The following is a 24575-nucleotide window of genomic DNA, read 5'->3' as shown; positions in this document are numbered from 1 at the left end:
TCCTAACATGAATTAGACTAAGAAATATAATTGAATGAAGAAATTTAAGTTCATTTGAAAGGTTATGGTGCCTTTCATTGGCAAAGACTGTACCACTTGATCTTCAATTGGACTTTCATTATTGCAGTTACGTAATACACTAGAAGCTTTGAATCCATCTAATTACAATGGTAATTCTCAAGCAATTTCATTGAAGTAAGCCCAAGTCACAGAAATTTTCCACCAAAATATTAAGTTATTAACAACCCATTGAAATAAAGATACATCCAAGTTGAATATACGTTGAGATGGTGTGTTCAGTAAGTTGAGAGCTTTATCTTTTGTGGACAGAGTACAGGTTTAGTACACATATAAGCGTAACGTTATCTCATTGAACAGGTCTAATTTGGTGAACATTTAAGGCGCGTGATAGTGGTTAAAGAATACTCTAATTTGTACATCAAAAAGAAAATTGGTAATAGTCGAAGACTTAATGCATCATTCACATATGGAAAATCGGACCTATTCAATGCGTCTAATCTATAAATAGACATGCTTTGCATTGAACATTTTTCATCCCTCACTCGAATCCCGAAGCAAAGATATATAGAACAGAAGATCGAGTAAGCCTGAAATATGACGAAAGCTTACCTTCTAACTGTTGCCCTCTTCGCCTTGGCATTCTCTCTTGCCTCTGCCTCTGACCCCTCTCCCCTGCAGGACTTCTGTGTTGCACTTAAGGACTACTCCGACAAGTCAGCTGGTACAAACTTTTTTTTCTTTTTTCAAGTTTCTGCATTATTTTCGTCATGTAAAGAATCTACACTGACTAGAATATAAATATGGAAGAAATAATATTAGCTACTTGGCCTTATTATTTTCTGCATTGAAGTTTTAAGCATTCTTTTTAATGACTAGCTCCATAACAATAAATATTCCTTTATGCAGTATTTGTTAATGGAAAGTTCTGCAAGGATCCAAAGCTTGTCACGGCTGATGATTTCTACTTTTGTGGATTGAACATTCCTAGGAACACATATAATAAAGTTGGGTCCAACGTCACTAATGTGAACGTGGACACATTTCCAGGCCTCAATACTCTTGGCATATCCCTTGCTCGAATCGACTTTGCACCATATGGACAAAATCCTCCCCACACTCACCCTCGCGGGACTGAAATCCTAGTAGTCTTGGAGGGTACTCTCTTCGTTGGTTTTGTAACATCCAACACTGATAATCGCCTCTTCACCAAAACCCTAAACAAAGGGGATGTCTTTGTCTTTCCCGTTGGTCTCATTCACTTTCAAGTCAATGTGGGAAAGACCAATGCAATTGCCATTTCTGGTTTAAGCAGCCAAAATGCAGGCGCAATCACAATAGCAAATGCTGTTTTTGGATCCAATCCTCCCATTAATCCTGACGTTTTGACCAAAGCCTTCCAACTCGACAAGAAAGTGGTTAAATATCTTCAGAAAGAATTCTAAATTTTCAATTAGAAAAAGTAATTGTAAGTGCTATGAAGCACTATATATGGCTCTGTTTATCTCATTGCTATCATAACTAGATTAAAATAAAACGATTGCTTATGTAACTCCTTTTTGGAGGATTTGGAATATAGAAAATGTTGGCATTTTTTTAAGCACCTCCTTTTTCATTTTTCTGTTAATTCATGTGGCATTGGCAAAGCAACTATATATTTATAACAAAAAAATGCATATGTAGTTAAAATTGGGGTTATTTAAGGTTTACTGAAGCTCAAGTACATGTTAAGTTAGAAAACAAAAGACGTGTTTCATTTAAGAAATCCTTTTTCCGCCCACATGTGGTATTCCAATCAGCAAAGTCCTTTCTTGATTATGTGCTACATCCCAAGCTTACTTACAAGATCAGCGAGTAAGATAATTTCTACATATTCATTGATCAAAATGATAACGTACTTGCATCAACAAGCATAATTACACATAATATCGAGGCCAAGAAACCCAATCAAACACCTTCACTTTGATAAAATTTATTCAAAATACCTCAAACATGAGAGTTTTTAAGAAAAATGTAAGGTTAGGCTAAAAAATATTTAAACTGTTTGATCACAAAGATTTTTGCACCAAGGTGAAGACATGTCAATTACCTACCTTCTAAAGAATTAGAGGATCCGCTAAGTTTGACCTAAAATGAGAAATATACCACACAAACGAGAAAACTCTCCAACACCAAAACTCAAACCTCATTGAGGGTTTGATCGAAACCAAGCCAAACAATCTTTGAATCACACAAGCAATATATTGTTGGAAAGGTTGTGTGAGATAAAGACTTCCCGAACCAAAGCATATGTTCAATAGGTGGGTGTCCTAAGCTTTGCAAAGACAAATGGTTTGACCACTTCTGAGATCAAGAAGACCTCTATGCAAACACATGTAATTTCACTACGATAAACTAGAAAAGTTTAAGACATACAAATTTCTAGGAGCCATACCTTTCGCTATTACCTATGATTTATGCTATCTCTACCCACTTACAATTCTTTCACGTGGTGAGTTTTGAGTAGTAGAGATGTGACGGTGGTTTTATGTGAGGACATATTTCTATCACTCACAACTCAGCACATAGACGAATTGTGGCACAAGTCGTGTCATTTTATATGATCCTAGCATTACCCCGTATAACATATGCATGCATACATCCTTCATGATCATATTAACTAATGTCGAAATCTATCAAAATAGCGATAAATTAGGGGTTTTTTTTATAATTATTTTCCACCCAAAATATTAAAATTTCAAATTTCTTTTAAGAAATTTTATCAAAATTATGCTAAATTTGGTTTTTTAACTACCCACCTAAAAACATCAAATTTTCAAAATGCATAATTTCAGTTAAAATTTTATCCAAATTTTGGTTATTTCATTTTCAATTGAAAAATCATGAATTTTCAAATTATTTCCAAAATGCAAAAATTCTGCTTAAATTGTACACGTGCTCTAATTTAGCAAATTAAATTTCTAAATAAGAAGTTCAAAATCAATAAAATTTTCTTAAATTCAAGTTGATATATAACCCACTGCTATTTGCTAGCTTTGGTTCAGCAAATTTCGTAAAAATAATTAAAAAAGAAAAGAAGCAGAGGCTTGATAGAGGGATAAACCAGATATGAAGCCAGACATATTCCTTTGTTTGTAAGGGATAATCCTCTTACATACAGCTCTATGATTTTTTATAGGGAGGTCAGTAAGAAGATACATCTTACGTAAAATGTGAATCTTACGGCTTACATGGTTTCCTTATTACAAATTTGATTATAGTACGTACTAGTAATAGAATAAAAAATAAACTATAGATTCATTTGACATATTTTTTCTTAGTATAATGAACATGTTAATTATTGTTGTTAAGTGAATTTTAATTATTACTGCTTAATTACTATTATTTATTAGTTTATGACAATTACATATTTACATTATACTATCAATGTAAGATTTATATTATAGATAATTATACTATATACATTTGCAAAAACTATACAATATTGTACACATTTGTTTAGAAACCATGTAAATATTACAATGATAGTACAATGTAAACTATGAATTTTTCATTACTTTATTTCAAGTTTATTAAGATCTAAATGGGCATTTTAAAAAGATTTTAGAAGAAAAAAAATTTACTTTGTTGTTGGGCTTACTATTTCTCCTAGATTTTAGATAAAATTGGATTATTGTTAGGCTTTTTATGTATTTAAAAAGATTAAAATATTGTTAAGATGATCATAATTAAACTTATTTCAAGTGGATTTTTAAAAAATTTAGAATCAGAGTATCCAATTTTTATATAGGAGGGTCAAATAAAAAAAAAAATATTATATATATATATAAATAATTGCTAGCTCAGGGGTTCATTTGATGAACCCCCGAACTATACATTGCATCGCCCATGCTTACATACAGAAGATCATGTATGGCTTTGTTCCAATTGTCAAGCCTCTTCTAGAGCTTGGTTCTTTCCTCCTAGCTTCTCAAGCATTATGGATAATACATGTATCATTGATGAGAAAAATTACGTAAGTCTTAATGATGTTTTAAGATAAAATTAAGCATTATCCACAATTCCTTAAAGAAAACACTTAGCCATTATAAACCAAAAGATTTAATTTTTCAAGTTGTCACCTACAAAATGCATTAGAGTTTTTATTTTTATTTTTTTGAGGTCAAAATGCTTTAGATTTTATGAATACACTAGTCGCAAACCCAAACAATGTGCAGGAAAATTTCAAATAATATATATATATATATATATATATATATATGTTTTTGTTAAGCAAAAAATGAGAATAGTAGTTGAGACTTTAAGTGATGGTCCCAAATCCATCTCAAAATAATGTGATTACATTCTAATATATAATATATATTCAATAAGGAAGTCTATATCTTTTTTTTCGGGGCAAGAAAACATATTGCATTTTACTTTCAGTTATTATATATGGCAAGATATTATGTAATACGTTATAATATATTGAGATATGCTTTGAAACACACAAAAAAAAAATTAAAAAAGGAAAATATATAATTTTTATTAGAAAATGAAAATGAATCTTGATTATTTCACGTGAAAACTAACATTTTTTTTTTTGGAGAAGTTAATGAGCATTTTATACAAACTTTGTTTCCATTTTATCACATAAAAACTATTGAACAAAGTTATAATAATTTATATTTTGATAATCACTAAACTCATATATAAGAACCAACTATTACCAAAAAATTTTCTCCCCAAAACATATACTGATTTCTTTTATTCCTTTCCACACAATTTAAAAAATGTGAAAAATTGAGGAAACTAAATGTGTAGTAAAGCTTAGTCAACCAATAAATAACATAATGTTGAGGGGGGAAATTGATGCCTTCGAATAAAATATGGGGAAATCAAGCCGAAACTCAACGATGGGCTCTTGAAATGATGCCCAAAGGCTTTCAGTGTGGTGATAAGCCTATCCAAGCAAGAAATAAAGGTTGCACCCTAATAAAACAGCAGCAAAGCCCAATAAAAATACTATATAATAGTTAATTAGTACGTTAGTGGTCCCTTTTTGATAATACAAGAAAAATAAATTCTCCAACGGTAGGGTGAAATTAAACTTAGTCCAGCAATCAATTATTAAATAGATTTAAGAAAGTATTCACTTCTAGAAGTCCTTGTATTTCTTGGTCAGGGGGGTCTATTGTACTTTCAGCCATCATTACATCAATATGAGGGAAGAATTTCATTGTTACAAATACATTATATCCTTCAATAGTAAAACAAAAAATAAAAATTAATGGTTTCATGGTGAGAAGAAAGGGGTTATTTGGTATGGTGTGAAGGGAGAAAGAGATTCCAGCTCAGTGCAACAAATATTGAACTAAGATTCTTGGGGAATATATATGTGGGGCAAGAATGGAGTAGTATAGGCTGTTTTGAGTGAGTATGTAAGCTTGTGATGGTATGATAGAGTTAATGCTGAAACTAAGTCTTTAACGGGTAAAGGGTTGTTTATGACTGATTAGGAAGCATTTGTGGGCTTAGAATATGCAAAAAAGGAAAGGGAATGTCTAAAGCTAAGTGCGTGTAGGCTAAAGGGAATGATTTATGAGCTAGGGAGAGTTAAACCACAAGCAAAGTAACAAGAATGGCAGAAATTTCAGAGGGGTTGGCATGTGTTTTGTGGGTTGATGTGCTTATCCTGTTAAAGTTGAGTTTAGGGAGGTATTAATTAGCAAAAGTCCAAAATGTAGAACTGATCAGGAGGCAGAATAGCAGGCTTGATTATCCTAGGATTTGGCTATAAATGGTGGATTCTCTTTTGGGCTGTCTTGCCTTTTTGGGCAATGTCACACATGGGTAAAATCAGCATAATCTTGCATTAAATGATTGGATCTCTAAGGTTATATTCAACCAATGAGGTTGAGACAAGCATGGGAAAGGGTGACAGAAAAGTGATGGGATAGCCCCTAGTTCATTCTTAAAGACTTGGTTCTCTTGTAGAGGCCTCCAGCTGGACCTTGGTCAAGGATGAACAAAAGGGAAGCTGGTTGTCTATTTCAGTCCTCTACATTTGCTGGAGTTCTTTGGATCAAGCTTGCTCACATGGATTGGACCCTTTGGGTTAGGCTGTGTTCATCACCCTTTTTACTTGGGCTTGTTCTCCTTTTATAGCATATTTGGACCTACAAATTGGACACATATTGCCATGGGTTTTTCATCCCTCATGGGCTCTTATTATTAGTGAATATTTTGGGTTTTGATAGATATTTGTAATGGGTCTTTGGGCAATGTGTTGCAATATTTAAAATAACAGCATAAGCTTAATTACTTCAAAATGCTTTGGTAAACAACATTTACTATTTTTTTGAAATGATGAATTCCATATCATAAGTAATGTTTATGGTTCCCGATAACCACATCATAATTTAAATGGTGAGCTTGTAGGATGAATAGTTACCATGAGTTTTGAAAATAAATAATATGAATGTTGTGATATAAATAGTGACCATGGGTTCTTACTATACAAATTTCATCGGTTTATAATATGGTATGAGATAAACATCATAATTTTTTAAGATAAATTACTTTCCACGAGCTTTTATAAGATGATTGCCATGATTTTTGAGAACATATAATTGCCATAGATTATAGTAATGTTTAAGAAATTGAAACATTGTTCATCATTGGACTTTTAAGTGAAATAATTATGACAGTATTTTTGCCAGGTGTTAATAATCTTGGGCTTTTGATAAAATAGTGCCAACGTAAATTGGGTTTTTGATATTGCCAGTGAAAACTGGGTTTTTTTATGTTGCCAGTGAGAACTAGGTTTTCTTGATATTGTCTGTGAGAACTGGGCTTTCTTGATATTACCAGTGAGAATTTCGCTTTTTTTTATTTTTTATTTTTGTTTTTATATTGCCAACAAGAACCAGGCTTTTTGATGTTGGTAGTGACAATTGGGCTTTTTTGATATTGCTAGTGAGAACTGGGCTTTTAATAAATAATTTGTCATGAGATTGAATCATGGGCTTTGCTTTTGGATTGGAATTCCATTGATAAAATTGTTTTGCCATGTATTTGAATCATAGGCTTTTCAAATATTGCTAAGCATAAACATTCTTGGACTTTAGAAAAGAATGAGATTTTAACTTGCTCAATAAAATAAATAATTTGGGATTAAGCTTTACAAAAATATTGGGTCTTATAGCGTTTTATATTTGTAGCCCTATTTTGTGATAGAAAGAAGAATGGTTGTGGGGTAGCATAATAATAGTCAAAAAATATTTAGGGAAGCCCAATAATTTGTTGGTGATGTTTGAAAATAAATAGGTGTTATTTAAATAATATTAGATGTAAAAAAAATGAACCACAACACATAAAAAGGGGCAAGGGGAAAGCAAACGTATTAATTATAGAATTGTTTATATGTGTCCAAATTTGTTTTTATATACCATGGAATCACTTTATTATGTTGAGCTTCTGATAATTTTATACATTTAATACTTTTGTTCTCTAAAAAATTTATGTGGTTGCACTAAAACTATATCTTATTTAATCTCTTCTAGGTATTTAGCTGTAGTCCAAATTACAGCATATAAACCAATAAACATGAAAAAAGAACCTAGCAAGATGAAGCCAAACAGAAATTTTAAATTTTAACAAATCAGCTAAGAAAATAGTAGAAGAAGAAAACAAAAGAAATTTTTGAAGAGCGGACTTGTTTGTGGTGCAACAAGCCTCATAAAAAATTTATTATTGAAAAAAAAAAAAAAAAAAAAAAACTCAAATCCAATTCATCTTGTGGTGTATACAATATGATAATAGTTGTTAAACACGTCCTAGTAAGAAAGAAGAGAGAAAGATTTTGAATTATAAATTATCATTTGTCAACAATCAATGCAATAAAGTATAAATTAGATTGCAAGAATAATGCATCTCTGATTGTAGAATTACCATGGAAAGCATCCAAGTATATGAATTCTATTTACTTTAACATAAGTCACACTTGCTAAAAAGTGTGACCTATGTGAAAGTAAACAGAAATATAGTGATCAAAAAGTAAAATAATTTAAGAGAATTTGATTAGTAATACCATTATCACCCCAAACAACTAGTTACCAAAAAAAAAAAAAAAAAAAAAGACAACCCAACAATCATTCATCACTTATTCACCTAAAGAAGAAAACAAATTTATGGTAGTAATTTCGTATGCGTTCGTAGTTTTGGTTTTCTAAGCAATGCTATCGAAATTGTTTTACTAATACAAAATATTCTTGCTATTATCTTGACAATACTTCTCAATCTTCATATATTAACCTTCTCCATTCTAATCTATTTAAGAAATTTTAGAACTTGTAAGAAGCTAATCAATTTAAGAAATTCTAGAACTAGTAAAAAGCTTACGTAGATGAATATAAGAAAAAGTAGAAAAGAAATGTGCATTAGGCATAGTCTTTGTGCAAATATTGCTACAACAATTGAGCGAATGCTTCACTGGTTGCATGAGAGATTATGTAAGAGTTTTCTAGGCCTTTGAAAGGCTACTGAATGACAAGCGCTACAATAAGTTAGAATCCTATCATGACATGAGCCCACGTCTACCAGTTTTGAAAGTGAAAGTGCTTCTTTAATTGAAGAAATAAGGGCATTTTACTCATCTAAAATCTTTAATTTACTTAGCAAGAGTATAAGAAGTCTTTGGATATGGTTGTTAATGCATGCTATGACATATCACCATTTGGCCTTAAAAGGACTGCAATCTTCACTAGAAAAACCTGATTCCTTCACTAGAAAAACCAAATTTGGCCATGGAAGGCCCCGATCTTCACCCAAAAAGACTGTCGGGCTTAAAAGTTGAGCAAAGGTCTCTCGTGCCAACTTTCTACTGATGTCTCCAGCATTGACACAGCAGTCATGTAGTGGATTTTTTTTTTTTAGAAGGTGTAGAGTATAGGTTTTTCCCTCTTCTCTCTAGATCTAGCCATGAACGGCCACAATCTTCATCAATGATGGTCACTTCTCTCCCTCTCTCACTATCAATCGTTACACCCCGTCGTCAATGCACCACACCAAACTGGTAGTTGGAGGGGTGTTGGCTAGTTGAATACCCCAACTTGTACAGCCGATGGCAGGTCCTTGTTTTTATCTATTAAAATATATTCTCACTCAATAACTAAAACTCATTTTAACATAACACATTTAACATAAAGTACTGGAGTGGAGGGTGGGTGACATGAATAGGAAAAGAGAGAAGAAACAAGTGAATAGTTCATTTTACTAACTAATTTTATATAGATAAGCTACATGGTGCTCTATATTTCTGCTACTTGTTAAGGAGGGGGGTGGTTGTCAAAACTTGAAAGGAGCCAAGCATTTGGGCTCAAACAAAATTAAAAGGATATTAGCGTCACATATGACTCAATTTGTACATAATCATCCCTCAAGTACTCTTTTTCCCCTTAAATTCATTGCCACTTGGTAATGGACCATAGAGACAAATACGCAGATCACCTTCGAGTAGTCGTTGGTGAAAATAGTTCTTGTACAGGTCCCAAAATTCATCTCTGCCGAATAAAAAGCATGAGTTGTGGATTAGGGCATAGCTTTTGAGAAAATATACTTCCTTAATATTGGACCAAAAGAAAAATAAAGTAGGTTGACTTTTAAAGACATTTTAGTGTACTTTTCAAATTCAATTTTCAGGGATCAAACAAACCTTATTAAGGAGACCTCGATAGAGTATCCAATTAGAAAAATTGAGAAATAGAGAACCATTGCAACAATTAAAAAGGATAGTGGAATAGAAGCATAATGACAAGATGGAGATGGATTTACTAATAAATCAAAATCAAACCTGACTTGTGGAAGTGTAAACAAGGAATAGCCCTTAACATCTGGGTGTATATCAAGCAGAATCACTGCTAACCGTGAAAGTGCCAAAGCCTCAATGTCAATTAGCTTCTTTATCCTGTTATTGTTAAGAAAAGTAATGATGAACTAAATTAATCAATAAGTTTAGAAAGAAATGAGCTTGGAGACAGGAAAGGTAAAAGATGCAGAATTTGGCCCAGCAACAATCTTGCAGTGGTAGGCAACAGACAGCCTGAGATTCTCTGAGAAAAGAACATTCTTGAATAACTAACCTGCTTGGTGTACCACTAGCAATATTAACACGATTCTTTAACAAGGATACCTGCATCACCCAGAAGGAATAATAATAACCATTAATATAAGAATCCAGCCAACAATAGGCAGAAGGGAAAGACTAAATAAACTGGAAAAATTATATCAAACTAAAAAAACTAGAAGCTTGCAAGAATGACACGTCAGATAACCATTAAAAGTTCTATGCCAAAACAACCAAACAAATTTTTTTTGAGAAATACCATGAGGGTATCCTCAGGGACCTTCTCTTAAACTACCTTCAAGTGAAGAATTCAGGCACCAAAACGAGAGAGGAAAGAAAAAAGAATGCACTACATTAGGCATTACACTTTGCAATAAAATTAGCTAAAAACTCACTCAAAATATCACACGCTATAATAAAGTAATATAATTACGTCAATCAAAAGAAGTCAAATAAGAGAGTTCCTAACTTTGACCAGCATGTGTCAATTAATCCAGTTGAACTATTCAATAAATCTATGACCATGGGATCCTCATACTATTATCTCTCAGGCAACTAGGAGCATGTACACTGGTACATGAAATGACCCAATATTGGAGAGAGCTCATGATAGCTTTTATCTCAATATCTAATTATGCCCATTGTAGGGAAAAACTAAGAGATCGGGCGGGGGGGAAGAAAAAGTTGGAATTGAAAAACACTACCAAATATTTGTTTTATATTTCTTTGGAAGAAGATTTATAAATTTTGTTATTTCTCATTATAGTAAGGATTTATTAAAATGTAATTTAAAGGCCTATGTAATTTCATCACAACCACTTGTTAACACAAATAAACAAATAGAAGAGAGAATGGATCTTGTCATTGTTCAAAACAGATGATCAGAAAAAACAAAAATATATGTATATATATAAATATCAAAGCATCACACAGAATTTAAGATCATAAAAATTCAGATGAGCAACCAGTGAAACCAGGGATCAGACTGACGTGCAAATGAATAATTTCAGCATTGCTGGTGACTTTTCCAATCAGTTTTTATGTTATCATCATTTCCCAAAGTCCACAATAAGCTAGACATTAAAAAAATGATATAATGTAATTTTATCACAACAACCCATTAACACAAACAAACACATAGAAGAGAGTATGGGTCTTATCATTGTTCACAATAAATTATCAGAAAAAACCAAAAATATGTGTCTATAACTATAAAAGAACCACAGAGAATATGGGATCAGACTGACGTGCAAATAATATTCAGCAGAGCTTATGCCTCAGTCACAATTTTTTGGTTTTGGCATCATTTCCCAAACTCCAATAAAAACACTAAATCCAGTCATCTCACCATGGATAGTTGGATAGCTAACAAATGTCACTAAGAAGTAAAATATATTAAATAGACACTAATATGGAATAGATTAGTCATAACTGATAAAACCTGGGATCAGACTGACGTGCAAATTAATAATTTCAGCATTGCTGGTGACTTTTCCAATCAGTTTTTATGTTATCATCATTTCCCAAAGTCCACAATAAGCTACACATTACAAAAATGAGATAATGTAATTTTATCACAACAACCCATTAACACAAACAAACACATAGAAGAGAGTACGGGTCTTGTCATTGTTCACAATAGATTATCAGAAAAAACCAAAAATGTGTCTATAACTATAAAAGTTCCTCAAAATAAACATGTATATATAAAAGAACCACAGAAAATATGGGATCAGACTGACGTGCAAATGATATTCAGCAGAGCTTACGCCTCAGTCAAAAATTTTTGGTTTTGGCATCATTTCCCAAACTCCAATAAAAACACTGAATCCGGTCATCTCACCACTGATAGTTGGATAGCTAATAAATGTCACTAGGAAGTAAAATGTAAAAGATAGACACTAACATGGAATAGATAAGTCATAATCAATGAAACCTGGGATCAGACTGACGTGCAAATGAATAATTTCAGCATTGTTGGTGACTTTTCCAATCAGTTTTTATGTTATCATCATTTCCCAAAGTCCACAATAAGCTACACATTACAAAAATGAGATAATGTAATTTCATCACAACCCATTAACACAAACAAATGCATAAAAGAGAGAACGGGTATGTCCTTGTTCACATTAGATTATCAGAAAAAATGAAAAATATGTGTCTATAACTATAAAAGAACCACAGTGAATATGGGATTAGACTGATGTGCAAATAATATTCAGCAGAGCTTACACCTCAGTCACAATTTTTTGGTTTTGGCATCATTTCCCAAACTCCAATAGAAACACTAAATCCAGTCATCTCACCACAGATAGTCGAATAGCTAACAAATGTCGCTAAGAAGTAAAGTACAAAAATAGACACTAATATGGAATAGATAAGTCATAAACATTGAAACCTGGGATCAGACTGACGTGCAAATGAATAATTTCAGCATTGCTGGTGACTTTTCCAATCAGTTTTTATCTTCTCATCACTTCCCAAAGTCCGAAATAAACAACAAATTACAAAAGTCAAATGATGTAAGTTTACCACAACAACCCATTAACACAAACAAGAACATAGAAGAGACTACCAATCTTGTCACTATTCACAAAAGATTATCAGAAAAAATAAAAATATATATGTATGTATATCAATATAAAAGAACCACAGAGAATTTGGGATCAGACTGACGTGCAAATAATATTCAGCAGAGCTTATGCTTCAGTCACTCTTTAAGTTTTGGCATCATTTCCCAAAGCCCAATAAAACCACTAAATCCAGTCATCTCACCACAGATGGATGCCTAACAAAGGTCACTAAGACGTGAAATATAAAATATGGGGGGAAAAAAATTGACAGTGAGCTCCAGCACAATTGTCACTTCCTCCCCTTACAAGTGTTGGATGGTAGGTGGAGGGTGAGGTCGAGGGTTCAAGACCCATTGGGTGGGTGTGTAACTAACCAATCCAAAAAAAAAAAAAAGCACTAATATGAAAAATATAATTAAATAATAATCAGTGAAAAAGATTATGGTTACAATTGCATCAACAATGCTTTGATTGAAATTTTTATTGAAAGTCTGTTGGAGGAAATTGTGAAAAATGTATCCATACCGTGAGAGGGAGAGTAGATGAAGAAAATTTCGGAGCTCATAACTGTGAGAAAAGGCAACAACCTATCTCAATTAAACAATGAAAATAAGCTCATAACATTAACATGTGCAAGAGCACTCCAGCATCAATTCAAACTGTGCCTAGCTTGTTGTAAAGCTTATTGTTGATTAATTTTTTCTCATGTAGCACACATTTGTAGAGCCACAAAGACTTTAATATAAAATTCCAGGGTATTAGACACGTATGATTTGAATTCATTCTTAGTATAATAACTATATTTAGAATTTGAGGCCTTGCTTCACTTAGACAAATATTGCCTTTCGCCTTTTTCTACACTAAAATCTCGAACATCCTTTTCCATCTTAAATAATGCTACTTCTTCCTGCTTCTTTCAAAGTCAACCGAGATATTATAGAAACTAAAACTTCATCAGGTAATTAATAGACACATTATCAATAACTAGATGAGATTCACAGAGACTTCGTCAGGCACTTACTCAACGCCTTAATCTAAACCGTACTAGGCTTCCCTAATCCTTATTGTACCTTGAACCGGAACAATGAATCCAAACCACACCATTTCGGCACATCATATATTACAAAATTCTCAAACAACTTCCTTTCACTCTCTCCTTGTTAGGCATTAACTCCAATATTCCATTTGCTGAATCTTAACCTCGTGTATCCATCGAATATATAACAAACCTCCCCATATCCACACAAACAAAAGTTGCATTACCAGTTTACCACAATTAAATTGAAAAGGAGAGCAATCTTAGTCCCCATGGAATGATCACATGTCAATTTTTAGTTAGGCCACATCATCTAAGGGACTAAAAACGATCACTTTTAAACTTCCAATGATTAAAATCGAGCAATAATATATGTATTCCCAAATTAAAACTAGCATCAGAGGGCAAAAGTACCTGTTCCTCAACCTTCATATGCTTCGAAAACAGCTTTACGGCATGGCAATCTTTAGTCAACGAGCGAAAACCCCTTAAGTACCACAAATGAACAAAATGGTCAGTGAGATTTATAAATGCGGCAGTGGCAATATATACACTACGACAATTAGCTCAAAAAAGTAAATAAAGAAAGAAACCTTAGGAGTTCTATTGCTCTTAAGGCAGATGAACTAACGACAAGAAGTGCTGGACTCCCAGGATCTACTTTTCCTTCCAAAACCTGTTTTCCACAAAGCACTTCTTTCCATGATGCCCCAAACGCTGCCTTCATATGTTTCCCCAAGTTTTCAACATCCTGGTCCGTGTCTTGAGATAACTCCACAATGCAAGTATCTATTTAATCAAAAAAAAAAAAAAAATCATTTTTTTTAGTATTGGGTTTTGTTGAACTACCAAACGGAGCGTAATGAAAAGTAGTAGTACCTTTGAGGGATTCTAATTCGAGAGAAGAAAGCTGGACCCCATTGGCGGATTGGAACTGATTGAGGAAACAACTAAGCTGTTCAGACGCTGATGCTGGTTGTTGTACCTTTTGGATGATTTCATTGTTGTTGTTGTTGTTGTTGTTGGTTTCGGGGTTTTGGATTCGGGGTTTCTTGGACTTTTTCTTGTTGTTAAGGTTGGTTGCGGCGAGAGGCTTCTTTCGCTTATTTTTAGGGTTTTTGAGAGAGCGGCTCTTCCCCGGCTTAACGCTCCCCATTGCTGCTTCTGGAGAACAGTAGCGTCTTCTAATCTTTCTTTCTTTCCCTTTGGGTTTAAAACAACATATTTATAGTGGGTCAAGTCTGATAGGGTTTGGGTCGGGCACTATTATAATTTAGGCAAAAATGTAAAATTGACTTTCTATCTCTCTCTCTCTCTCTCTCTCTCTCTTTTTTTTTTTTTTCTTCAGTTCTCTAACTTTTAATTTCAATTCAATCCTCTAACTTTTAATTTTTGTCAATTTAGGATTCCGTTATAACTCAGTTATTGCTGCTATTAGAACCACTAAAATGACACCATTTTGCATGCATTTTTTTTTATTCGAAATTAAAAGAAATAAGAAAAATTTAGGAAAAAAAATCGTTTTAGTGGTTTTAATGGTAGCAATAACTAAGTTGTAATAGAGCTCTGAATTGACAAAAATAAAAAGATAGAGAATTAAATTGACAAAACTAAAACTTAGAGGATTGAAATGAAAAAAAAAAAAAAAAAAAAAGTGAAAGTTAGAGGGTCAGTTTTACATTTTTACCTATATTTTAAAAGAATGACAAGCTATGATTTCCTATCAAATCTTAATGGACAAAATTTCGCTAAAGTGGTAGCGAATAACTTCTTTTTTTCCCAAAAAAAAAAAAAAAAAAAAAACTAAACTAAAACTTCATTCAATATTTTTTTTATTGAATGTAGATTTTGATAAATCAATAATTATGATATCAATCAAATAAATGTTTAAATTTTAAGTTTTTGTAATCTAAAATTATGTCTAAAAAATAAATTTATGAATCGAATAGTAAATAACATCTGATTGACACCATTGGCGAATCCACATGCAAGCTAGGGTTGTAAAAAAAATATATATGTAGATATACACTTGCCAAAAAAATATTTAATGCTCCTTCTCAAAAAAAAAATAATAATAATAATGCAAAACTAACCTATTGTGACCACTCTAATAAAAATGTTAAACATCTTGACTTGAAAATTACAAAATTTTGGGTTTAACAAAAATAAGAGTAATGCTACAGTCACAACATTTTCACAACAAATTCAATATGGTAAATTGTTATTGATTTTAATTTGGGATTAATACTGATATTATTATTTTTTTTACCTACCAATACAGCTTTTTACATAAAATTTATTGTAAAAATGTTATGGACGTAGCATTATTCCAAAATTAATTCTAAAACCAAACAACAAGAAGTAAACAAATTATTCAACAAAAAGCCTGTTATAAAACAAAAAGATAAAAATTGCTAATCATTCATATTTTTTGCTCATTCAATTTTTTAATAAAAATAATCTCTAATTTCATTTTTGGGTAAACTATATATTTGGTTTTTAACCTTTTTACAATATATCAATTTGGTTTCTAACATTTTAAATATGTCAATTTAATTCTTAACATTTTTATGTAATGTTAAAATGATCCCTACCATTAAGTTATGGACAAAAAATATACATGGCTAACGACTTCAATAAAAAATTATTTTCATGCCACCTAGAATGACATATAGACTTGAAAATATAAAATCCAATCCACGTGTACACCATACTTTCAATCTCATTTTTCTTCTCTTTTACACTTTTCTCTTCAGAAACACTTGCAAAAAGAAACTCAACTAAAAATTAAAGCCCCAACCAGCAAGAAAACATCTCAATTTCTTGGCCTTCATATAAAGGCCAAACAAACCAGAAGCACTAACACTTCTCTTTGCGTTGTCATTTGTGTGAAACCTTGCTAGAGAGGAGAGAAGTCGCTGCTTTCACCAGTGAGATGTTGAATCGCCTCCTAAACTGCTAGCCCCAGATACGACGAAGCCTCCAAGCTTCTCAACGCCTTCCAGCCCTACGACCCGATTTAGAATGGCCTCATCTCCATCGACGAAATCCACCTCGTCCTCAACCGCCTCAGCATGAAGTGCTCCATCAACACAAGATATGCTTGGCTTTGACGAGGACGAAAATCCTTTCTCATGGAAGATTGAAAAAGTGTTTACCCTTTTTATATTCTCATTTAATATGAATGAATCTGAAATCTTTACCGTAGCGGGCAATGTGTTAAAACTTTATACGGCAAAGCTTCTTTTTTATTTTTTGATGATCTGTTTTTTAAATTTATTTTTTATGAACTCAAAATCAGTAAACCTTCTATTTTTTTTTTTATTTGTTTGTTTTCTTCATAAAGATTGAATTATACTAGTATATATTATAGTCTATTTTACTATTAGGCACTATATACTCTTTGAATTTAAAAAAAAAAAAAAAAAAATCAAGTGGCTTGTTTTAGGTTTTTGGCTTTTATTTGGATGTAAAGAAAATGAGATTTTTTCTTGGTGGCTGACGTTTTATTATTCTGTGTTGTTTTTTAAGTGATCATTTCTAGATAAATTTGATTGGAACAATGAAAAAGAACCAAGAGAAAATGAGATTGAACATATGTGTTGATTACACGTGGATTTTTTTTTTTAGTTTAAGACAAGTGGTAGTCCACATGGCAACCTAGGTGGCATTAGAATAATTTTTATTTGAGCCATTAGCCACACCAGCATTTTTCATCCATAATTTAATGATAGGGATCATTTTGACACAATACCAAAATGTTAAAGACTAAATTGATACATTTGAAACGATGGCAATGGGGCGGGGCAGGGCTAAAGGATGGGGTCTTCATCCCTATCCTGCATGGTTTTGTCTTACCCTATCCCCACCCCACCTCGCATAATCTCACCCCATCCCAGCCCCTTAGGTCCCTGCGAAACCCCACCTCACCTCGTAAAACTCTACTTTTTATTAATTTCCCTTACAACTAGTACAATATTTTTAATGAAACCTATTTCATTAATAAAAATATACATGAAATTACAGCTAAATTTATCCTATCAAATCAAATCAATTTTAAAAAAAATTTGAATAATATATTCAAGCGTTTAACAAGACAATCACACACAAAAAAAAAAAAAAAAAATCTTGTAGTACAATACAAAACAAAATAAGGGTAGATAACCACATTGGGTAGAATAAAATAAACTAATATTGAAATATTTGCTTAAATAGTAGGATTTTAGGATATGAAAAATTTACAATTATAACCTTTAACAATGTGGAGTGGGGCAGGCGGGTCTAAAAAGTCTAAACCCATCCCTACCATGCCCTATGGTGTGGGGTTAAAATCTTGTCCCATCCCTATCCCACCATCTTTGTGGGGCGGGGAAAACCCGCGCAAGGCGAAGTGGGGAGGGGCAAAATTGTCATCCCGGCGAAGCTGGATAGGGCAAAATTTTCATCCCTAAACGTTAGGGACTAAATTGACACATGGTACAAAAGTTAGGGACCAAACATGTAATTTACCTTTTATTTTTCCTTAAAAAATGGTACTAAGAAAAATATTTGTAGTTGTGAGTTCTACTTGATGGTGATGACAATTACACTCTTTTTGGCTTTGCAGTCGCATCAATTTTGCTCTCCTTAGTAACTTGACTTACAGTTATAGCAAATATTGAAGTTATCGCTTTATTAAATTTTTGTATAATTTAAATTTTTTAATGACCATTCTTAAAAAAAAAAAAAAAAAAAAAAAAAAAAAAAATTCCTAGAGCCACCACTAATTGACACAAAATTTGATATGTTTGTTAAGAACATAATGAACATGTAATCCAATTGCTATATTTTCAAAACATGTAATCATGTTAATTTTTTTTAGTGGGAATTATAGTCATTGTCTATAACCAAGTTTGTAGCCAAATTTTGTTCGATCTCAGTTGTCAAGTTATTACTATCTAGTCTTGGTGGAAAAAAAAAAGTAATTTCAGTAGTGAGTTCCAATTATAACCAATAACAACTTATTACTCAGGATCTGTTGTAAAAGTATTCTGAAAATATTATAGATGTAACAATTCTCATGTTTTAACAGGCACTATTTTGTAAAGAAACCCTTTGAATTACTTTAAAACGTAACATGCATATATCCTTCCAACTTGACCCCACTAATCCCACCTATGGTTAAGTTGGCTTAATGGAGTATTATTTTATAAAAAGTATCTCAAACCATATGTGTGTGGTTGGAAATACACATGTCACCATTTTAGAGTTGGTTTTTTTTTTTTTTTAATAGTAATTAGAGAACTTCATTTTAAAGCAATTTGAAGGATTCTATCCAAACTAGTCTCTATTATGGGTTACGATCAAGTTACATTTGGTGTAACTCTATGTAATGTTACATTACCTAATAACTTTTATTAGATTAATATTTTTAAACTTCAACTGTTGGATTACATGTTCTTTATGTTCACAAGGCATATGCCAAAATTTATACCAATCAAATACTATTTACTATTCAATTTATAAACTCATCTTTTATGTATAATTTTAAAATATAAAAACTTAAAATTTAAATATTTGATTAATAACATAATTATTGATTTCATATTAGCTTGAAATTTCGCCAATATGTAGGGTATAAGAATAATATCTAATATAACAGTAGATTTTTCAAAATTCAAACCCAATAAAAACATATTGAGTGTAGCTTGATCCTACCCTAAGTGTGTGACTTGAACTCAACTTTTTTTTATATATATATATATATATGCATGTATGTATGTTTGTGGTTAACTCTATGATTTAAACTTGTTAATATAAAAAATGAATAATACTTTCTCCGAAATATTTGCATGCACACATAGCGACGTGGATACATACACTCATAACTTCTTCTTCTTCTTTTTCTTTTTGGTGAAAACTTTAGGAAATACTCCTATTTTAAGACGTGTATATTTTGATCTATGGGAAAGTAGGTCACTTTCTAAAATTTCTTCAATGATTTATAGGATTTACAAAAAATTATGACTTCTTAAATTTATCCGCAAATAGAAAATTAAAATCCGCCTAATCAGCCAAGTCAAAATTGTCTACACTTTCTACTGACATGTTGTTTTTAAATGTAAGTGGGTTGGCGGTAGTTTGAAAATTTTCCAACCCATTAATGAGAAATTTGTTGAAATTTCTTTGATGAAATTAAAAACTAATGAAGTCAACCAAAAGTCAAATACATAATAGAATCTCAATTCAAAAACTTAGATGATAAATTATTATGAAGTCAACCAAAAGTTAAATAGCCTTGGTTATATATATAGGTTTAGACCACATGGCAATCCACATCACATCTAGATGGCAAAATAATAATAAAAAATTTTGGTCGTTGTGGATATAAGAGAGGGAGTCGCCACCTAATTTTTGTAATGGTCTAAAAACCATATATATAGTGTCCTTTCGAGGAAGGACCTTTGATCTTACTACCAGAGTATGAGTTCGAAGTTTAGCTACGCTTTTGGGAAGGTGTTAAGCACCCAAGATCACCCAACCCTAAGGTTAGCTTTCCATCATCATGTCTTATATCTTAACCCTATTAAAAACTAATTCAACACTTTTATTCTAAACTTACACACACACTAATCATGCATCTAGCATACAACATGACATCTTTATCCCAAAACACATACTTATCTATCCTAAAGCAAGAGAAACACAAACCACATATAAGAAACCCTAACATTCATCTAGCATGTGAAAACCCTATCATACATCTAAAACAAGACAGCAAACTTGATCATGGTAGCAAGGTATCATAGCAATCACAAGATTATATAAAGCATGCAATTTGGACATAAAACAAATATTCAAATGACATATATCACCAAATGCATGTTCATACCAATGCATAACTTACCTTCACTTACCTTTCAGCAACACAAAACCTATGGCATTAATGCATGGACATGTGAATGAATGGCATAGCGTTAAAACTAAAAAACCCTAATCTAGACATATGATAGCAAGTAAACAAACAAGCATGTGAAACACAGACCTTGGAAGCGCAAGAACACAGAAGAGAAACTAAACAAGACAACTTGAGAAGGTAGAAACAAAACAAACAAACAAAATTTAAGGTTTTTGAGCAACGACTCACACACGCAAGAACAGGCTTGCATACACATAATCAAGCTTGCATGCGTAGACAAGATTATGTGTACACAAGTCCTTGCCCAAAAAACCTAACAACATAGAAACAAAGCATAACTTTAAAATGAAGATTCTAACCACCTAACATGCATTTTAAATATAAAAAAACTTAAACCTAACCTATAAAGGCATATGAAAACATATTCTTGGTAGAAAATCTGCCCATCCTTTTTTCATGTGCTTTAAGGGATCCACAAAGCTCATCTATTGTAAGGTTTGATAAATCTTTGGCTTCTTCAAGTGTAGCAACCACATGCTCAATTTTTATTGACAAACTTTTTAGGTTATGATTGGTAACAGTTTTTGTTTTCTATTTTCAAAAACTTATTTTTGGAAATATAAAGAAAAAACAATTTTCTTGTATTTTTGATATCAAAAACATGTTTGATTAGTTGGAATAAAAAAGACAGCTTTTTTAAGAAAAAAATAGAAAATACTAAAATATATTGTTATTAGGATTTGAACTCTAATGCTAATTCATTATATGAAATAGATTCATTAAATTAAATGTGAGTTTTCATTGATTTTTGAAAATTAGAAATTGAAAACAGTCTTTTATATGTTTTCAATTTTCTTCACAAATTGAGTTTTGAGAATAATTTTTGTTTTCTATCTATTTTGGGTTGCCAAACAAGTTTTTAGTCTCAAAAATAGAAAATTATTTTTAGAAACAGAAAATAAGGATAAAAAATAGTTACCAAACATACCCTTAATATATTTTTTTTACAATTTTTTTTATCATTTATATTATCTCCATACATTCTAATTTGATTTATTATTACTAAAACTTTAGGGAAATTTTTTTACACAGTTTCATTTTCTTTCATTTGCAAGTTATCAAATTCTCTCCAAAAATTTTGTAGTTTAATACTTCAATTAAATCCCACAAATCTTGTGAGATGAAAGAGTGTCTTTATTTGTGTGCTCCAAAAATTGTAGATCTCACCGGTAAAGATGGGAACAATGTTTTGGGCATAATTGAAGGTGGATGTACTTGTACTTGTTGCCACAATTTATGGTTTTTGTATATGTATGATTTGGAATTTTAAACAAAAGGGGCTGGCTGCCTAGCTCGGATACCAAAATTGTTGGGTGCAAGGTTTTAATCATGTGGCTAGAGGAGAGAACTTAGTATTTTGGTTAGTATAGAAATAGGGGGCACGGCAAACAATAGAGTATTGCTCTTGAATTAATTCAATTTCATGCAATTCTAGTCATTGTTCTTAAGTTATATTGCATGGCTTATATAGAGGCTTATGGTCTATTTGGATTGAGGGGAAGGGAGGGGAAGTATAGTAGATTTGGCCTAAAATTAATCTGTTTTTAGTTAACTGAACTATACTCCCCTCTACTCTCTCTCCTTCCTCCCTCAATCCAAAGAGACCCTTAGGTCAGTTACAACATTACATTTGTAAATGAGATGCTCTTGGACTTAGGATTTTGACACCCGGCTTTGTGAGTTGTCAATTAGCATGCTTCTTCAACATTATTTTGCTGCCACTTAAACACTTAACTAGATTGTTGACATCTATTTTTTCAATTCTTTTCAATAGATTCAAGTACAACTCAACCTTTATTTCTAGGCCCAATCCAATGTATCAGATATGGGAAGTTCATCGCAAGGATCGGCTTCTGAGTCCTTTGTTCAGTGTCTTTTAAACCAATCCCAGCCCTCTCAACCAATCTCTGCAGCGATGTATACTCCGAACAATGATTCCTACTTTTCTATTTTGCAAGCTTACGTTCGAAACCTTCGATTCAACACGACCACAACCCAGAAACCTTTTCTCATTCTCACTGCTTTGCATGAGTCTCATATTCAAGCAGCCATTGTTTGTGCTCAAAAGCAAAACCTCCAAATGAAAACCCGAAGTGGAGGCCATGACTATGAGGGAGTATCTTATGTGTCGGAAGTCCAATTCTTTGTCCTTGATATGTTCAATCTCCGATCCATTCACATTGATATGGAAAGTGAGACCGCTTGGGTTCAAGCAGGAGCAACTCTTGGTGAACTTTACTATAGAATCTATGAGAAAAGCAAAAGTCATGGTTTCCCAGCTGGGGTTTGTCCCACTGTTGGTGTTGGAGGCCACTTTAGTGGAGGTGGCTATGGAATGATGAGAAGTATGGCCTCTCAGTCGATAACATTATCGATGCACAATTTGTTGATGTCAATGGCACACTTCACAACAGAGCATCTATGGGAGAAGATTTGTTTTGGGCTATTAGAGGTGGTGGAGGAGCTAGTTTTGGAGTGGTTGTGTCATATAAAATCAAACTTGTACGTGTTCCAGAAATAGTAACTGTTTTCAAAGTTACAAAAACGTTGGAACAAAATGCCACGGACATTGTGTTTAAGTGGCAACATGTTGCAGATAAGCTGGATGAAAACCTTTCCATTAGGCTTATCTTGGACATGGTAAATGGCACTAATGGAGAGAAGAATGGAAGAGCTACTTTTATTGCTCTTTTCCTTGGAGACTCTGAGCAACTTCTCTCGATCATGAACAAGAGCTTTCCTGAATTGGGTTTAAAAAAATCAGATTGCAATGAAAGGAGCTGGGTTCAATCTGTGCTTTTTTGGACAAACTTCGATCTTGGCCCACCAAACGAAATTTTGCTTAGTCGAGTACCTCAAACATTGTCTTGCTTGAAGAGGAAATCGGAGTATTTGAAGGAGCACATTCCAAAGGATGGTTTGGAGTTGATTTGGAAGAAATTGATTGAGCTAGAGTACGTGACACTGGCATTCAATCCTTATGGTGGAAGAATGAGTGAGATTCCAGCTGAGGCAGCTCCTTTCCCACATCGAGAAGGGAACCTGGCAAAGATTCAATATTTAGCAAATTGTAATGAGGGTGGAAAAGAGGTGACAGATTACCATATAAATTTGACAAGAAAGCTTTACAGTTTCATGACCCCATTTGTGTCCAAGAATCCAAGGGATGCATATTTCAACTATAAAGATCTTGACTTGGGTATTAATAACCATAATGGTAAGGCAAGTTACAAAGAAGGAAGAGCTTATGGGATCAAGAATTTCAATGGTAATTTCGACAGGCTGGTAAAAATTAAGACTAAGGTTGATCCTGGTGACTTCTTTAGGAATTAACAGAGCATCCCTACTCTTCCATACTAGCGGAAGTTGAATGTTATCTGCAATTTGATTGCTTCTTTGATGTGTTTAGCTACTTAATATTTAGGGGGAAAAAACCTTCAAAAGGGAAATAATTTAGTTCTTTATTGAAGAATAAAGTGTTGTTATTTGTTGACGTGGAATTAAAATTTTGATTATCAATTATGTTATGATAAAATAAAATAAAATAAATCAAACAATGTTATGGAGTGTTTCTTTGGGGATTGATTGTAAGATTGTTTTATGCTTATTTTATATACAGTTTGCAGGCCCTATATTACTTTTTATCTCAGTTTCATTTTAAATAATTAAACTCTTACCTTTTTGAAAATAAGTTAATTTTTAGCATTTTGCCAAACATTATACAAATTAAGTAGTTTGTAATCCCATATATATGCAAGAGTACATTTTAAAATATATAATTAAATACATTTTATAATTCCTACATAAGCTAAATATGGTCATTATTATATTTTTAAACTCTTAAAAAAGCCATATAAGAATACTCTTTCGTAGAAAATGCAAATT

The 24575-nt window shown here is 32.4% G+C and overlaps 2 protein-coding genes, 8 non-coding genes and 1 pseudogene across 10 annotated transcripts; 2 read left to right on the top strand and 9 right to left on the bottom strand.

The window, feature by feature from the left end:
• The first annotated feature begins 577 nt into the window (after positions 1–577).
• On the top strand, positions 578–1618 carry LOC115965503 (germin-like protein subfamily 1 member 14). The gene is made up of 2 exons (XM_031084748.1): positions 578–742; positions 928–1618. Exons 1-2 carry the CDS (start codon positions 616–618, stop codon positions 1461–1463), a joined length of 663 nt encoding a protein of 220 aa, XP_030940608.1. The 5' UTR covers positions 578–615; the 3' UTR covers positions 1464–1618.
• Positions 1619–9251: 7633 nt separating this feature from the next.
• LOC115965756 (uncharacterized protein C3orf26 homolog) lies at positions 9252–14915 on the bottom strand. The gene is made up of 6 exons (XM_031085048.1): positions 14612–14915; positions 14326–14521; positions 14147–14219; positions 10140–10189; positions 9851–9964; positions 9252–9560 (listed from the first exon to the last, which is right to left on the bottom strand). The coding sequence occupies exons 1-6, from the start codon at positions 14886–14888 to the stop codon at positions 9437–9439; spliced, it is 834 nt and encodes a 277-aa protein (XP_030940908.1). The 5' UTR covers positions 14889–14915; the 3' UTR covers positions 9252–9436.
• Positions 11097–11184, bottom strand: LOC115966168. The gene has a single exon (XR_004086355.1). It is a non-coding gene; the product is annotated as a small nucleolar RNA Z122 (small nucleolar RNA).
• Positions 11354–11438, bottom strand: LOC115966155. Its single transcript, XR_004086343.1, has one exon. It is a non-coding gene; the product is annotated as a small nucleolar RNA Z122 (small nucleolar RNA).
• On the bottom strand, positions 11564–11651 carry LOC115966160. The gene has a single exon (XR_004086348.1). It is a non-coding gene; the product is annotated as a small nucleolar RNA Z122 (small nucleolar RNA).
• On the bottom strand, positions 11849–11933 carry LOC115966162. The gene has a single exon (XR_004086350.1). It is a non-coding gene; the product is annotated as a small nucleolar RNA Z122 (small nucleolar RNA).
• Positions 12059–12146, bottom strand: LOC115966163. The gene has a single exon (XR_004086351.1). It is a non-coding gene; the product is annotated as a small nucleolar RNA Z122 (small nucleolar RNA).
• LOC115966170 lies at positions 12312–12396 on the bottom strand. Its single transcript, XR_004086357.1, has one exon. It is a non-coding gene; the product is annotated as a small nucleolar RNA Z122 (small nucleolar RNA).
• LOC115966166 lies at positions 12521–12608 on the bottom strand. Its single transcript, XR_004086353.1, has one exon. It is a non-coding gene; the product is annotated as a small nucleolar RNA Z122 (small nucleolar RNA).
• LOC115966157 lies at positions 12783–12865 on the bottom strand. Its single transcript, XR_004086345.1, has one exon. It is a non-coding gene; the product is annotated as a small nucleolar RNA Z122 (small nucleolar RNA).
• A 7011-nt stretch (positions 14916–21926) lies between the features above and the next one.
• Positions 21927–24050, top strand: LOC115964802 (annotated as a pseudogene).
• The last annotated feature ends 525 nt before the right edge of the window (positions 24051–24575 follow it).

The sequence above is a fragment of the Quercus lobata genome, chromosome 10 (genome assembly GCF_001633185.2).
Source record: "Quercus lobata isolate SW786 chromosome 10, ValleyOak3.0 Primary Assembly, whole genome shotgun sequence".
Classification (NCBI taxonomy): domain Eukaryota; kingdom Viridiplantae; phylum Streptophyta; class Magnoliopsida; order Fagales; family Fagaceae; genus Quercus; species Quercus lobata.
This window is presented reverse-complemented; position numbering and strand designations above follow the sequence as displayed.